Source organism: Dryobates pubescens, chromosome Z (assembly GCF_014839835.1).
Source record: "Dryobates pubescens isolate bDryPub1 chromosome Z, bDryPub1.pri, whole genome shotgun sequence".
NCBI lineage: Eukaryota > Metazoa > Chordata > Aves > Piciformes > Picidae > Dryobates > Dryobates pubescens.
In genome coordinates, this window is record NC_071657.1 from 139,131,164 (window position 1) to 139,146,220 (window position 15,057).

At 50.3% G+C, this 15,057-nt stretch overlaps 1 protein-coding gene across 1 annotated transcript in view; it reads left to right on the forward strand.

The window, feature by feature from the left end:
- The window catches only part of TRHDE (thyrotropin releasing hormone degrading enzyme), a 121,265-nt gene that overhangs the window by 27,056 nt on the left and 79,152 nt on the right, over nucleotides 1-15,057 (forward strand). Inside the window, exon 3 of the mRNA XM_009901300.2 lies at nucleotides 1,704-1,885. Within this exon, the coding sequence (XP_009899602.2) occupies nucleotides 1,704-1,885 (182 nt within the window). The remainder of the gene's footprint in view (nucleotides 1-1,703; nucleotides 1,886-15,057) is intronic.

Consider the following 15,057-nt stretch of genomic DNA (forward strand, 5'->3'; position numbering starts at 1 on the left):
GCTCAAGATGTTGTAAGGATTGATGCCAGAGCTAACATTCAGCTGGAGGTCAAGACATTGGCATGTCTCCAGAGCAGCAGGTGTGTGCTTTTGAGCTAGGTGTCCAAGCTCCAGGCACTGGCAGGGAGGGCTGGATTCAGTTACAACCATAGAATCATAGAATCCATAAGGTTGGAAAAGACCTCAAAGATCATCAAGTCCAACACCTCATGACTACTAAACTATGTCTTCAAGTGCCACATCCAGTCCCCTCTTGAACACCTCCAGGGATGGGGACTCCACCACCTCCCTGGGCAGCACATCCCAATGGCCAATCTGTCTTGCTGGGAAGAACTTTCTCCTCACCTCCAGCCTAAACCTCTCCTGGCACAGCTTGAGACTGTGTCCTCTTGTTCTGGTGCTGGTTGCCTGGGAGAAGAGATCAGCCCCCACCTGGCCACAATCTCCTTTCAGTTGCCTGTTTATGGACATCTAACAATGCTTACCTCAATTCATCCTACCTGGCTTCTAGCTGCCAGAATCTCCAGCTGAGAGAAGGATGATGTCTGCTCTGGCTCCACCAGTGCTGCAGGGATATGTGGAACACTTCAGGACATCTCTTCTGACACTTAGTGACTAGGAGCAAGTGGAGTCCCAGGGAGGCAGTCAGCACAATCAGCAGAGCACAGAGAGCAGTTTAGTTGCTAGCAGCTGATTGTTAATGAACACAAACCACTGTCTCTTGACTGGGCACTCCAGGTAGTTGATCACATATGGGCAGCTGGCAGCAGATTAGGTGCAGGAGGGTGTCCAAGGCATTTGGGTGGCTCCAGCTGATTTGACACAGTCTCTGTGGGGAAATCTGTATTCTTCTTGGCAGGTCAAGGACTGAAGTCATGAGCCACCTGTGTGTGTGCAACTCAACCAAGTTCTGTGTTTCTGCTGACTGTCAGTGAGGGTTGTGATGTGTGTCATACAGTAAGGCACTGAAATCTAAGGCTTAATCTGCAGCTGAATGCCATTGCCAAAGCCTTTCTTGAGTCACACCTGGTTTGCTCCTGTGCTGAAGCCTTTGGGACAGCTCTGGGCAATGGGGGGTCAGGAGGAGGAGTGAAGGAACAGCAGGACCCACAGCTAATGAAACAGCACAGGAAAGAGGCTGTGTTGTGGCCATAACTCTTAGAGCTCTGCTGTGTGCTCAGGTCTGTTGTTAAGGCTAATCATTCCATTGGCCTCATCTGTAAGCACGTTTGTTGCCAGCTCTTTCGGTCCTAATGCATTGCAATTGCAGCCTCAGCTCTGAGGGCTTGTTGCTGGGTTCTGCCTGGCTGTGAGCTGGGAGCATTTGGCAGCTGGGCACATTTCTGTTGCTGAAGAAGGAACACTGCCTGCCATCCTTCCCACACCCAGCCTCATCTCCTGTGACACTAAGTGCCAGAGGATCTCCCTTTGTTTCTGATGGAAATCCCCTTGTACTACACCATTTTATTGACACGCTCTGGCAAATAGGGATACATTAATCTGTGCATTGTGACAGAGAGACTCGGGGTTGAATTATGCAGTGTGTGTGTGCTGGGTGCAAATGTGTGTGCTTGCAGGGGTGGTGGTTATTCAAAGCTGCATACCTAACTGTGGGCTCTGGGACCACAAAGCAGAAAGTTTTCTGTGTTCAAGGATGGCATTGCTCAGCATACTGAAACTGTCATTCTCTTTTTTCCTTGAAGGCTTTAAAAAGGGTTGGAAAATCTGTAAATATCCAAGAAGTGATGGACCAGTGGACACTGCAGATGGGTTACCCTGTGATCACTGTCTTGGGAAATGAAACTACAGACAACGTCGTAGTGATCTCCCAAGAGCGCTTTGTCTACGATGCTAGGCCCAAGGATCCCGCCCTTGGAGACAGCAGGTACTTCTCTTTCCCAATGGCTGTCTTGCAAGGGGCTGTACTTGTTTATTAAGTGTTCTGCCTGTGTGCTTTTGTGAGGAGATGCAGGAATCTCTGAGCTTTGCTTGGCGTCAGTGGCACGTGGTGATCCTTTCATCCCAACTGCAGTAAGGATGAGCTAGTTCAAAGAACTGGAAAAAGTCAGGAGAGGACCAGAACAGAAAGATAAAGGCCTGCAGTGTGCCCATTTGCACCCTGTGACTGTCTCTCACACCCTACCTCTGGTGCCTCTCCCCTCCTTTTGATTTTTGACACACTCCATGCAGTGCTTTGGAATGTGCTTGGAAGTCTGATACTTACAAAGTGATTCCTTGGAGCGAGGGCTCCCCGCTCACACGCCGAGCAGGCAGAGGTAACTCTGTGCCAGATAAGGACCTCACTTAGTCTGGGAAGCAGTCAAAAGCTGAGCTGTACATCTGGACAAGGCAGGGGCTTCCAACTTGGCCATTTTTCCAGCCAGCCAAACTGGCCTTGTAGGAACTGTTGCACTGGCTGAAGTCAGGAGGCGCTTGCGAATCTCTGCCCCTACCCTTTTGCCACTTCTCAGGTTGTTTCCTTCCTGCTCCCAGCTGACTCCATACACTCACACGTACTCCATACATCCAGAGGCAAGCTGACATTCCTGGTGGATTCTAGGGCACCCTCATCTTACTGTTTAAAGCAGCTGTGGGATCCTATTTTAAGGCCAAGGATGTAGAGCCAGTGCTGAGAATGACCAGAGAAAAGCTTCTGTGTTCACCTATTCATGCTCAGCAGGGAGGAGGGCACCCTGCCCACCCCCAGTACCCTCTGCTGGCTTAGTGGATTTAAATGATTAAAAGGTGAAATTTAATACCAAAATTTGCTTGAGACATCTGGAGCTTATAGAATATCTCCCTAGAGAAAGGCCTAAAAATACAGTTACCTTCACTGGGAAACCTGTGGAAGTTGGTTATCCTTTTTCAGAGCATGAATGTTGGGGTGCTCAAACATGACACACAGTGCAGAGCTGCTCTGCTGGCTCTGTGGGAGCCAGGGTGTTAAGCATCTGTTTAATTTCTGAGCTGAAATGAGTTCCTTTTGTGAGAAAGAGATATAGCAGGAGGATGCAGACTGTTGGAAGCGTTCATGCCTCACAGCTGAGTGCAATAGGAGATGGATTCTCCCCTATTCACTTGAAAATGTCTTTTGTGCAAGTGTATGTGTGTGTGAGGTAATGTGAGTGGATTTTACTACTCAGAAGAGCAGAGATGGTTAGGTTTCTGATTGATTGAAACAGACATGATAAGCCTGTTAAGCATCATACAGGCTTTCTTAAGTAGATTTGCTAGCTCCTCAGTACTGCTTGTAATAACTCTGCTGTAATTCATGAGTGAAGACAAGCAGGTGCATAAATGGTTTGTAGGATCAGGGCTGATGTGGTGGATTGACCCTGCCTGCGTGCCAGTTGCTCACCAAAGCCACTCTGTCAGTCCCACTCCTCAGCTGGCCAGGGGACAGCAGATACAATGGCAGGCTTGTGGGTGGAGAGGAGGGCAGTGACAGTTCACCACCAGTTACTGTCATGGGAAGAGCAGACTTGACCTGGGAAAATTAATTTATATTACCAATTAACATCAGAGAAGGATAATGGCAAATGAAACCTCACCCCCCTCCTCCCTTTTTCCTGGGCTCAACTTCACTCCTAATTTCTCTGCCTCCTCCCCCTGAGCAGTGAAGATGTTCAGGGAATGGAGGTTGCAGTCTGTGTCTCTGCCTCTCTTTCCTCCTCAGGGGAAGGACCTCCCACGCTCTTCCCCCACTCCAGTGTGTGGTCTCTCCCATGGGAGGCAGTTCTCCATGAGCTTCTCCAACATGAGTCCTTCCAGTGTGGGTCCCTTGCAAGGCCACAAGTCCTGCCAGCAGGCGTGCTCCAGCACGAGCTCCTCTGTGGGTGCACAGGCTCTGCCAGGAGCCTGCCACAGCACAGCCTCCCAAAAGTGCAGTGGCTTCTTTGGGGCACCTGCCTGCTCTGGCACTGGGACCTCTGCAGGCTGCAGATGGGTATCTGCTCCACTGTTAACCCCCAGCTTATCACAGATATAATTTCTGAACATTAGCCATAAGATTTGGTGCTGTGGAGAGCCCAGAGGAAGACGCCAGTGGGAGCCCTGACAGGAGTTTCCTGCCCTGAGAGGCAGCACAATCCATGTTGTACCTATCTCCTTTGGCAAGTTGGTGGTGCTTGCTGCTTCCATGGCCTCTTAACCACAAGTGGAAGGCAATCCCCTTGCCCAGGGAAGGCCTTGCAGCTGGGGTCTTTATTCCAACCAGTTAGGTGATGGAGCTACTAGTTTGATGCTTTGAGGGTAGTTGAAAGCAGCATTATGTAAGTAAAAATAAGAGAGAACAGGAGCCATAGCTTTTCAGCAGAACATCCCTCTGCCATTGCCTTCCCAGCCATCAGTTTCTGTTCAAGTCCTTTGCCTTAGCTGGAACTTAGTGTCCAGGCTGTTTGTAGCCATGACCATGCAGCTTGGTGGTGCACTGCCCACAGGCACCTGGGGCTCTGTGGCATTGAATGCTCTGTCCTGCCATCGGCTGAGGGAGAAAGAACCAGCACTGACATACTGGAAATGAACTTCATCTTTCTGCCAACAAGCAGCTAGGTAGCCTTCAGCCTTTGGGGGATCTTTGTGTGTCTGTTTGGGTTTCTTCTGGTTGGTTGGGTGGTGTGGGGTGGCTGGGTTTAATTGCTTTATTGCTTTGGTTTGCTTTTGCTTGTTTATTTGGTTGGCTGGTTTGTGAGGGCGTTTGCTTGGGGGGTTGGTTGGTAGGTTGGTGGAGGTTTTGTTTGATGTTTTGTTTGGTTTCTTTGTGTGTGGTTTGTGGAGCTTTTTGTTTGGTTATTTGGGGTTTTTGTGTGTGGTTTGTGGGGTTTTTGTTTGACTTTTTTGTTTGGTTTCTTTGTGTGTGGTTTGTGGAGCTTGTTGTTTGGGGTTTTTGTGTGTGGTTTGTGGAGCTTTTTGTTTGGTTGTTTGGGGTTTTTGGTTTGGTTTGTGGAGCTTGTTGTTTGGTTGTTTGGGGTTTTTGGTTTGGTTTGTGGGGTTTTTGTTTGACTTTTTTGTTTGGTTTCTTTGTGTGTGGTTTGTGGAGCTTTTTGTTTGGTTATTTGGGGTTTTTGTGTGTGGTTTGTGGAGCTTTTTGTTTGGTTGTTTGGGGTTTTTTTGTTTGGTTTGTGGGGGTTTTGTTTGATTGTTTTGTTTATTTGGTTGGTTGATTTGGGGGGGCTTTTTTGGGGAGGTTTAGTTTGGTTTGGTGTGGGTTTTGCTTTTCCCCATTGGCACAGCCCTGCTGCTTCAGTTACTGTGAAGGCAGTACTCAGGGGAGGTCACACTGATGTGAGGTCATTGACTAATCCATGGTACATTACCTTGAGTCTGTTTGTCTGTTTGTGCCATTGGCAGAGCTGCAGTTGCTGTGAGGTGGTACCAAGGGGCCAGTGTTTGCAGCAGGGCACAAAGAGGGGTGCTCACTGGGCTGGAAGCACCAGGCTGACAGTTCAGCACTGTTGCAGGCTGCACTGCTCTGATTCTGCAGGTGGCTCTGGTCAGGAAGCTGGCAGGGGGTTACTGAGCTGCAGCAGGGGTAGCACAGTCAGATGTGGTGGGAGGCACAGGGGTGTGGAGGTCCTGCAGGCTGTGGGGATGTCACTTACCAGCAGCCTCATTCACAGTCCAATAAAGTTGGTGCTCATCTCTCCTGTGTGAGCCATGAATTAGGCATTGGATGCCTGGCTCCCTGGGGCACCATCCTAGGCACTGCAAATAACAGGGAGCAAATGGTATTTATGCCACGTTTGAGGCCATGCTCTGGCAGGGCAGGCAGCATTTGGCTTTCATAGGGTACTTCATCAGTGGATTAATGGGGAGGATCATTTGAAACCCTGTAAAGAGCAGAGGTGCACAAAACACAGCAAAATGGACGGGCCCAGGCCTTTCCAGGAGTTCATCATCGAAAGAGACAACACAATATGCACTGGAAGGCTCCAGGGAGGGCTCTGAAAGCATCCATCTGCCACAGAGTCTGTATTTATCCAGAGGTGGGGCTGTAGCTTGGCATGGCACAACATTAAGTGCCAGGTCTATTGCCTTCAAAATGATGAGTTTAAGCTTCTGGTTCAGACCCTCTCTAGGCAGATTTAACTTTGCCTTCCTTGGGAAAGAGTTACTTCAGAAGAGGTCTCTCAGCTGTCTCTGCTGCACAGGGAATGTAAAGAAGAAGGCAGTGGAATATTTCAGTACCATTCTAGTTTCATAACATGCCTGTGCTTTTCTTTATGCAGCAATTAGCTCTTAAAAATGAACTGTGGAGTAGGAGAGTTATTTTTTCCCCCTCTGAAATCATATAGAGGAATAGAGAAGCAGCAGGCAGATCCTTCTAAGGGATAAACAGCAACACTGAAGTTTGTTGATGCTTTTGGCAGTGGTTGGCTTCTGGTTCTGCCTAGTCCATTACTGTAAGGGTCTTTAGTTTGACTGCAGAAGGGAGTGAGCTGATTTTCCCATCTCCTGCATGGTTGGACTCATTGCCTCTATAACTGCAGAGCAATGGTGGAGCAGAGGATGTGGTTTATCTTGACTTCTGTGAAGCATTTGGCACTGTCTGCCACAGCAACCTTGCAGCTGAGCTAAGGCAGTGTGGGCTGGATGACCAGGGAGTGAGGTGGATGGGAACTGGTTGAAGGAGAGAAGTCAGAGGGTTGTGGTCAATGGGACAGAGTCTGGTTGGAGGCCTGTGTCTGGTGGAGTCCCTCTGGGGTCAGTACTGGGACCAGAGCTGGTCAATATCTTCATCAATGACCTGGATGAGGGCACAGAGAGCACTGTCAGCAAGTTTGCTGCTGACACCAAACTGTGTGGAGCGGCTGCCACAGGAGGTTGTGCTGCATGCAGCCAGAATGAGAGAGGTTGAGAGCTGGGCAGGGAGAGATGAAATGAAACAGAGCAAGGGCAGAGCCTTGCACCTGGGAAACAACAACCCCATGGAGCAGGAGAGGTTGGGGAGTGAGCTGTTGGAGAGCAGTAAAGGGGGAAGGGACCTGGGGGTCCTGGTGGATGGGAGGTTGAGCATGAGCCAGCAATGTGCTCTGGTGGCCAAGAAGGCCAAGGGCATCCTGGGGTGGGTTAGAAGGGCTGTGGGCAGTAGGTCCAGAGAGGTTCTCCTGCTCCTCTGCTCTGCCCTGCTGAGGCCACATCTGGAGTATTGTGTCTCAGTTCAGGAGGGACAGTCCAGTGTAGAGTGACAGAGATGATCAGAAGAGTGGAAGATCTTCCTCATGAGGAGAGCCTGAGGGAGCTGAGGGCTCTGTGGCTTGGAGAGAAGGAGACTGAGAGGTGACCTCATTGCTGGTGCTAAAGCTGTGCAGGGTGAGTGCCCAGAGGCTGGAGCCAGGCTCTGCTGGGGGATGCCCAATGCCAGCACAAGGGGCAGTGGTGGAAGCTGAGGCAGAGGAAGTGCCATGGGAACAGGAGGGAAATGTTTTCCCTGTGAGGGTGGCAGAGCCCTGGAGCAGGCTGCCCAGGGGGGCTGTGGAGTCTCCCTCTCTGGAGCTATTCCAGCCCTGCCTGGCTGTGTTCCTGTGTGACCTGCTCTAGGTGCTCCTGCTCTGGCAGGGGGCTGTGGCTGGCTGAACTTTGGAGGTCCCTCCCAGCCCCTAAGACAGTGATGCTGTGAGTGTGTGTGATGAGTTTTGAGGGACATTTGTCTAGGAACTGAGGTATTTGTGTGTGTAGCTTTGACTGTGTGGCATGCTGGGCCCTCAGGTTTGGCCTGGAATTACAGGAGGCATACATTTTCACTGCTTTGCAGAGTGAACATGGCTTTTCCTTGACACCTGTGCCTTGCCATGATTTATAGTTCTCATTTTATGAGAGAATAAAACTAACAATGACAAACTGGGTCCCTGGGAGCGCCGCTCCTCCCCAGGGCCCAGCGCGCCAGCTTGGGTCTCAATGGCCAAGCCTCTGCTCCCTGCAAGCTTTCAGGAGCAATTGCAGCTTAGCCAAGCAAAAGTCTCCAACTCCTGTAACAGCTGGACAATTCAGACTCTTCCCCCAGATCACAATCCTTTGGTTGTGTGCAGGCTGAGCCCCAGCCTGCTGCACACCCTTGTGAGAACAGCCTGTGCCCTTCCACCGCCCGGCTGCAGGGGAAGAGGTGATACTCCATTCGACAGGGTTCAGTGGCTTTCCCTGCTGACAGAGAAAGTGATGACTTTAAGGCACCAGCCTCATCCATCACTACAGGAATTGCTCACAGATATGACAAGGAATTTGATGAAAAATAATCTGTGGTCTAGACAATAAACTAATCAGCTGTGATGAAATCCATAAACCTTTCATAAAGTGTACTGAAGAGCAGCCCAAAGCTTCCTGCTGAGAAGTTTTGCCTTTTCAAAGTGTACAGAGCTTGCCACTTTGAAACTTGGAACAATAACCTTCCCCGTGTTAGCACAGTAGTGAAGTTGATGCTGCTGAGGTAACACTCACTTGGATAGTGTCCTTAGCATGCATGCAGCTCCTGCAGCTAATCTTTGCTTGCTCCTGATAATATCCTGAAGGGAAATCTCTTGCTAGGTGTTGAACACAGCCAGCTGGGAGGGAAGAGGAGAAGGAAGAGGTACAAATGGGGATACAGGCACAGTATAAGCCCTGTGAGGAGAGGCTGAGGGAGCTGGGGTTGCTCAGCCTGCAGAAGAGGAGGCTGAGGGGAGACCTTCTTGCTCTCTCCAGCTCCCTGAAGGGAGGTTGTAGCCAGGTGGGGGTTGGTCTCTTCTCCCAGGCAAGCAGCACCAGAACAAGAGGACACAGTCTCAAGCTGTGCCAGGGGAGGTTTAGGCTGGAGGTGAGGAGAAAGTTCTTCCCAGCAAGAGAGATTGGCCCTTGGGATGTGCTGCCCAGGGAGGTGGTGGAGTCACCATCCCTGGAGGTGTTTAAAAAGAGCCTGGATGAGGCCCTTGGAGCCATGGTTTAGTTGTCAGGAGGTGTTAGGTGTCAGGTATTAGGTAATAGTTTGGACTTGATGATCTTTTCCAACCTGGTTAATTCTGCTCTGTTCTATCTCTGAGGTCTTTGCAACCTGGCTGATTCTATGATTCTATTTGTATGTGCTGTAGTGTGGTAACCCTTAGTGTGGTTGGGTGAGGGAAAGCTGAGCAGTGCCAGCCAGGAGCACGACCATCAGAACTGAAGGTGTACAGGCTCATGGGCCCCACACCAGGAGGCAATTGCAGCAGCTGAAAGGCTTCATGGTGGGCAGCATGGCTGCTCAGCACCCCCCCAGCCTAGGGTGACCAGGGTGAACAACTGACTGAGGGATTCATTTCCTTTCAAGTCTCTTCTGAATTTCCTGCACAAAGCTCATCTATCCAGGTTTAACACACACAAAAGGGGCTGAGCTTCTCCCTTGACTGATAATGGTTTGAATAATAAAGGCATAGCTATGCTTGGCTCTTGCCAGGCATATTCTGACTGACTTGTGTGACAACATCACCTTAGCAGTGAGGAGGAGCTTATTCTGTCCCCAGTTCAGCCGAGGGGCTGGTTAAACACAGAGCACAACGTTAAGGGCAGAAGGGGAGTGCTGCTCAGTATCTCTGAGTTCTCCTTGGAGCGACTGTAGCATATGGGGTGTTAATTATGCACTAACAGGGACCATAATATGGACAAATACTGTTCTGTGAGCTGAGGAAAAGAGCCTAACAAAAGTGAAGAGGAAAAGAAGTATTGATTTGCCTCCCTGTCTCTGGGGCCTATCCTCTCATCTTCCATTTGCTTATGTCCTTTGAATGTGTTCTGCTTATGCTTTCATCTTCCCTGTCCCTGAAAGGCTGTGCTTCCATCAGTGTTTCTACTAGAAACAGCTTTGTGTGGCTGCCTAGGAAGTGGCTGTGGTGCTTTGGTTCATCTGGACTGTCCTGAGTCTCTCTGTCTCAGCTGTAATAATGCTGAAGGGAACAGGCTCCAGGAGAGAAAGGTGCTGGCATTAGGCACAGAAGAGATGGAATCCTCAGGAATGAGATGAAAGGAATCCTTTGTGGAGCACAGAACTGCGTGAGCACAGCCAGGCGTCCATCAGAGCAGTTGTCTGGCTGGGCAGGCAGGGACTTGGAAACTCTCCTTCCTGCAGAAGGGTGAGAAAGGCTGGCAGGCTTCATCTCCGTGCCTGTGCACTGCTGATTAGTAGAGGACAGCTCTCTGACATCAGTGGGGCTTTGCCTTCGGTGTGCACAAGGACAGCCCTTAAGCAGCCTGGGAGAGGAAAGGGCAGCGCTGTGCAGGTCCTCCAAACAAGCAATCAGAGGAGCTGCTGCTGTGAGGGACCTGGAGGCAGCCTGCCTGGGCTGTGGGCAGGAGGAGGGTCTGCTGTGGGGTGCTGCTGTTTGCCAGCCCAATGCTTGTGCCACACATTGCCTGCTGCAACTGCACTTTTATTCTTCCTGTAGAAGCCACCAGTGTCCAGCAGGAGCAGGGAGGGCACTGTGCCCTGGCACTCAGCTAATGGGCAAGCAGCTGAAGAGGAGCCAGCAGTGTGCCCAGGGGGCCAAGAAAGCCAAAGGCCTCCTGGCTGGGGTCAGCAATGCTGTGTCCAGCAGCAGCAGGGAGGGGATTGTCCCCTGGCACTCAGCTCTGGGCAGGCCACACCTCCAGTGCTGGGTCCAGTGTTGGGCACCTCAGGACAAGAGAGATGTGGAGGTGCTGGAGCCAGGGCAGAGGAGGGCAAGGAAGCTGGGAAGGGCCTGGAGAAGAAATCTGATGAGGAGCAACTGAAGGAGCTGGGGATGGTTAGTGTGAAGCAGAGGAGGCTGAGGGGAGACCTCCTGGCTCTCGACAGCTCCCTGCAAGGAGGTTGTGCAGAGGTTGGTGCTGGGCTCTGCTCCCAGGTCATTAGTGACAGAAGAAGAGGGAATGGCCTCAAGCTGCCCCTGGGGAGGTTCAGGCTGGACATCAGGAAAGCTTTTTTTCAGGCAAGAGTGGTGAGGGCTTGGAATGTGCTGGGCAGGGAGGTGGTGGAGTCCCCAAGCCTGGCTGTGTTTGCAGGGGGTTTGGCTGTGGTGCTTGGGGCTGTGGTTTAGGGGTGAGCCTTGCAGAGCAGGGCTCTGGGTTGGCCTTGGTGATCCTGAGGCTCTTTCCCAACCTGGATGTTTCTGTGGTTCTGAGATTTCTGTGAAAATCTTTTGTTTTGCCTTTTTTATTCTTTAGAGGCTTCTTTGGTTGTTGCATTATCATTAAATCGTAATAGGAAGTGCTCTCAAAGTTTGTGTCTGTGCATATTAGTGCTGCTGTCTGCTCAGCAAGGTTTGGCTGCTAACAAAGACCTCAGAAACACCAGTTGCAATTTAACACTTTAGTTCCAAAACCATTCCACAGCTTCTGGTTGTGAGAAGTGCTTCTCCCTAGGCTCTGTTTGGTTTGGCTGAGCTGGAGTTAATTCTCCTCAAAGCATCCTTCAAGTGCTGTGTTTTGCAGCAGTGGTTGATAACACAGCAGTGTTTTGGCTACTGCAGAGCAAGTATCCAGGCTCTGTTCTTCCAACACTTCCCTGCCCCAAGAGTGTAGTGAGGGGTGGGCAAGATGCAGGGAGGGGACACGGCTGGGCCAGCTGACCCAGACTGGCCCAAGGGGTACTCCGTGGCACGTGAGGTCAGCTCAGGTGTAAGGATGAAGTGAAAGGAGGAAGTCTGGGGATTTAGAGGAATCACCAAGCTTAGAGAGCCCTGCTGCCCAGGACCAACCCCATCCTGCTGGTGTGCAGCAGAGACTAGCATCTCTCTGTCTCTCTGCTTTCACTTCCATGCTGTCTGTGGCTTTTGCTTATCATTATTACTAAGTTGCTTTTATCTTAGAGATGGCTTTTGTTATATCTTCTCCTCTCCCCTGTCCATCTAAAGGGGAGTGATAGAGAAGATTTGGTGGGCATTTGGACTTCTACTAGATCAGATTGCTCAGAGCCCCACTGAGCCTGACCCTGAAAACCTCCAGGGATGGAGCCTCAACCACCTCCCTGGGCAACCTGTGCCAGTGTTCCACCACCCTCATGGTGAAGAATTTCTCCCTGATATCCAATCTGAATCTGCCCTTCTCTAGTTTGAAGCCATTGCCCCTGGTCCTGTCCCTGCAGGCCTTTGCCAACAGTCTCTCTCCATCCTTCTTGTAGCCCCCTTCAGGTACTGGCAGGCTGCTCTTAGGTCTGCCTGAAGCCTTATCTTCTTCCCCTCAGCCTGTCCTCGTAGGAGAGGTGCTCCAACCCCCTGATCATTTTTGTGTCCCTCCTCTGGGCATTCTCCACCAGCTCCATGTAACAGTTCCCCCCAGAAGCAACTATCAACTGCTATTTTAGACTCTGCCAATCCAATTGCCTTTTTTAGCATCATTTGAAAGTGAAAGCATAAATAAGAGACAATTAGATGAAATGAGCACTGCAAATAAAGAGGCTTGCCATCAGGGACGAGTAATCTCCAGAGTCTTAGCATCTTTCAAGACTAAAATACAAGCTTCCTAGTCACCCTCTCACACCATTCCAAATGTTTCTCCAAACTTTAAATGTTACTCAGCTCCTGGCAGTGTAATTTGTGTTGAAAACTCCAATAGGCTCACCTTCCACATCTCCAGGTTTTGCTTCCCTCTGAAATATAGATTAGGTGGGTCCAGCTGCTCATCCAGTCAGAGCCTTGGAAAACATCAGGCAAAGCAGAGGAATTGTAGTAGCTAAAAGGCACAACTGCTCTGCAAATTGCTTTCTGCTCATCTATGAGGCATCTGTTGAGTTGACTTCTATTAAAACCTTGCAATGCTCTTCAGCAAGCTAACCCCCCTGGTGCAGAGCCCATCCAGATGGACTAAGGGCTGAAGCCATCCCCTCCCTGGCAGCATCTCTCAAGAGCTGACCCCGTTGGCTTGTTTCAGTTGGTAGGTTGCTCTCATTCAAGAACTGAATTCCTCCACAGGTGAGGCATTGGAGGAGAAGAAAGCTCAGGGAGGTTTTGACCCTGTTGGGTAAGAATGGGAATGTGCAAAGCATTAATTTCTGAGGAGCTTTGTGATCTTCTTAGACAATCCTGCAAGAGTGGTGATGATTTGTTTGATAACTAAAGACAGGCTCATCCATCAGTGGCTCACCTTGGCAGCAGCAAATGGTTTGCAGTGAGTTGCCTTTATTATTTGATCAGAATAGACAACTATTTCTTCCCTAAGTCACCTGTGCTGGGGGTGTGTAAAATAGCTCAGTGTCACTCTTTTTTTCTCTTTCAAATGAGATTGTTGAGTCAGAACAAGCTTGGAATAAAAGCAGAGCACTGGGGCAGGCTGTCCAGGGTGGGTGTGGAGCCTCCCTCTCTGGAGACACTCAGAAGCCACCTGGATGTGTTCCTGTGTGACCTGCTCTGGCAGGGGGTTGGGCTGGCTGAGCTTTGGAGGTCCCTTCAAGCCCCTAACACTCTGTGATTTCATGATTACCTGGCTCTTAACTCCATTCTGTCTAGACTGATGGATGAAAAATGCACTCTGTGTGACAGTCAAAGCTCTCTGAAGTCTATGCTGGCACACTGTCTTTAATTTAGAGAGTCCACCAAACCCCAAATTCACCCCTTGCTGGTACAAAGGGGCTAGAAACATTTCTGCTCAGCATGGTCCTGAATGATCTTGGAGTGAACAGCACCACAGCCTTGCAGTCTCTTTCCAGTAGGTCAGGTAGTCACTGGCACTCATTTCTCTGCTGCTCTCTTTACCTTATCTTACCTTTTTCTTCTTGGCCATTTTGATAGTCGTGGGTGAGGGAAGAGCCCCTGGGACCCAGGATCCCAACCTTAGCAGCATTTCCTTTCCTCATTTTGCTCAAGTCCAGCATCCCCACAAGGAATGTGGTGCAGCACACTTACTGTGTCCTGCTCTCTTCACGTCCTCGCTGCGTGCGATGCCACGGCCAGAAATTGTCTGCTGGGCTTGTGACGACCCTGCCCTGTCCGGTTCTGACCCCAGCAGGCCTTCTCCAGCTGATAAAACCTATGTGCTCTTCTTTCTGGTTGCAATTGGCAAACTGCAGCTTCTCATTTAATAGGAGAGTCTGCTGCTCTCCCTCTTTCATGCCACTTGCAGGGGACTGCGGCTGAATCAGTTACCTTTACCAGTGTCCTTCACCTTCTTCTCATTGTTGCACTGAACTTACTCTCACTCTGAACACAGGGATTCAAATCGTGCTTGGCATATGCAGATGAGCAGTGGAGAGCTCCAAGCTGTGCTCACAGAACCACAGAAGGTTAGAGGTTGGAAGTGACCTCCAGAGACCAGCCCTGTGCCAAACGCAGCATCACCCAGGGTAGTCCACACAATGCATCCAGGTGGGGTTTGGAAGGTCTCCACAGAAGGAGACTCCACAACCTCTCTGGGCAGCCTGCTCCAGGGCTTTGTCACCCTCACTGGAAAGAAGTTTCTCCTCATGTTGAGGCCAAACAGATCACAGATTCACAGAATGGTTTAGGTGCTCAGTAGATCTCAGTTCCTTCAGGTTGTTCCCCCTTATTCATTTTCCATCTCACATTTGCCTTTGCTACAAAGTTAGTTAAACCTTCTCTTCCGGCCTGCCATCTTCTGTGCTGAGTAAGGTACAAGTAGTCCCCTGACACCCTGGCTCACTGTGGGAGGTGGAATGGAATGGAATGGGATAGGATAGGATAGGATAGGATAGGATAGGATAGGATAGGATAGGATAGGATAGGATAGGATAGGATAGGATAGGATAGGATAGGATGGAATAGAATAGACCAGACCAGACCAGACCAGGTTGGAAAACACCTTTGAGATTGAGTGCAACCCATCATCCAGCCCCATCTCATCAACTAAACCATGGCACCAAGTGCCTCATCCAGGCTCTTCCTAAACACCTCCAGGGATGGTGACTCCACCACCTCCCTGGGCAGCACATCCCAAAGGCCAATCTCTCTTGCTGGGAAGAGTACTTGTGAGAGTAGGAAGAACATTTTCTGTGGTGTGTGCCTGTGGGCACTGCCTCCCATCCCTTCACTGGCATGTACTAAATCTAATGAAACCTCTCTGCCCTGCAGCCTTGTGAGAATGAGATTCACAGCACTAATGCACTGTCCTCTGCTTAGCCATTAA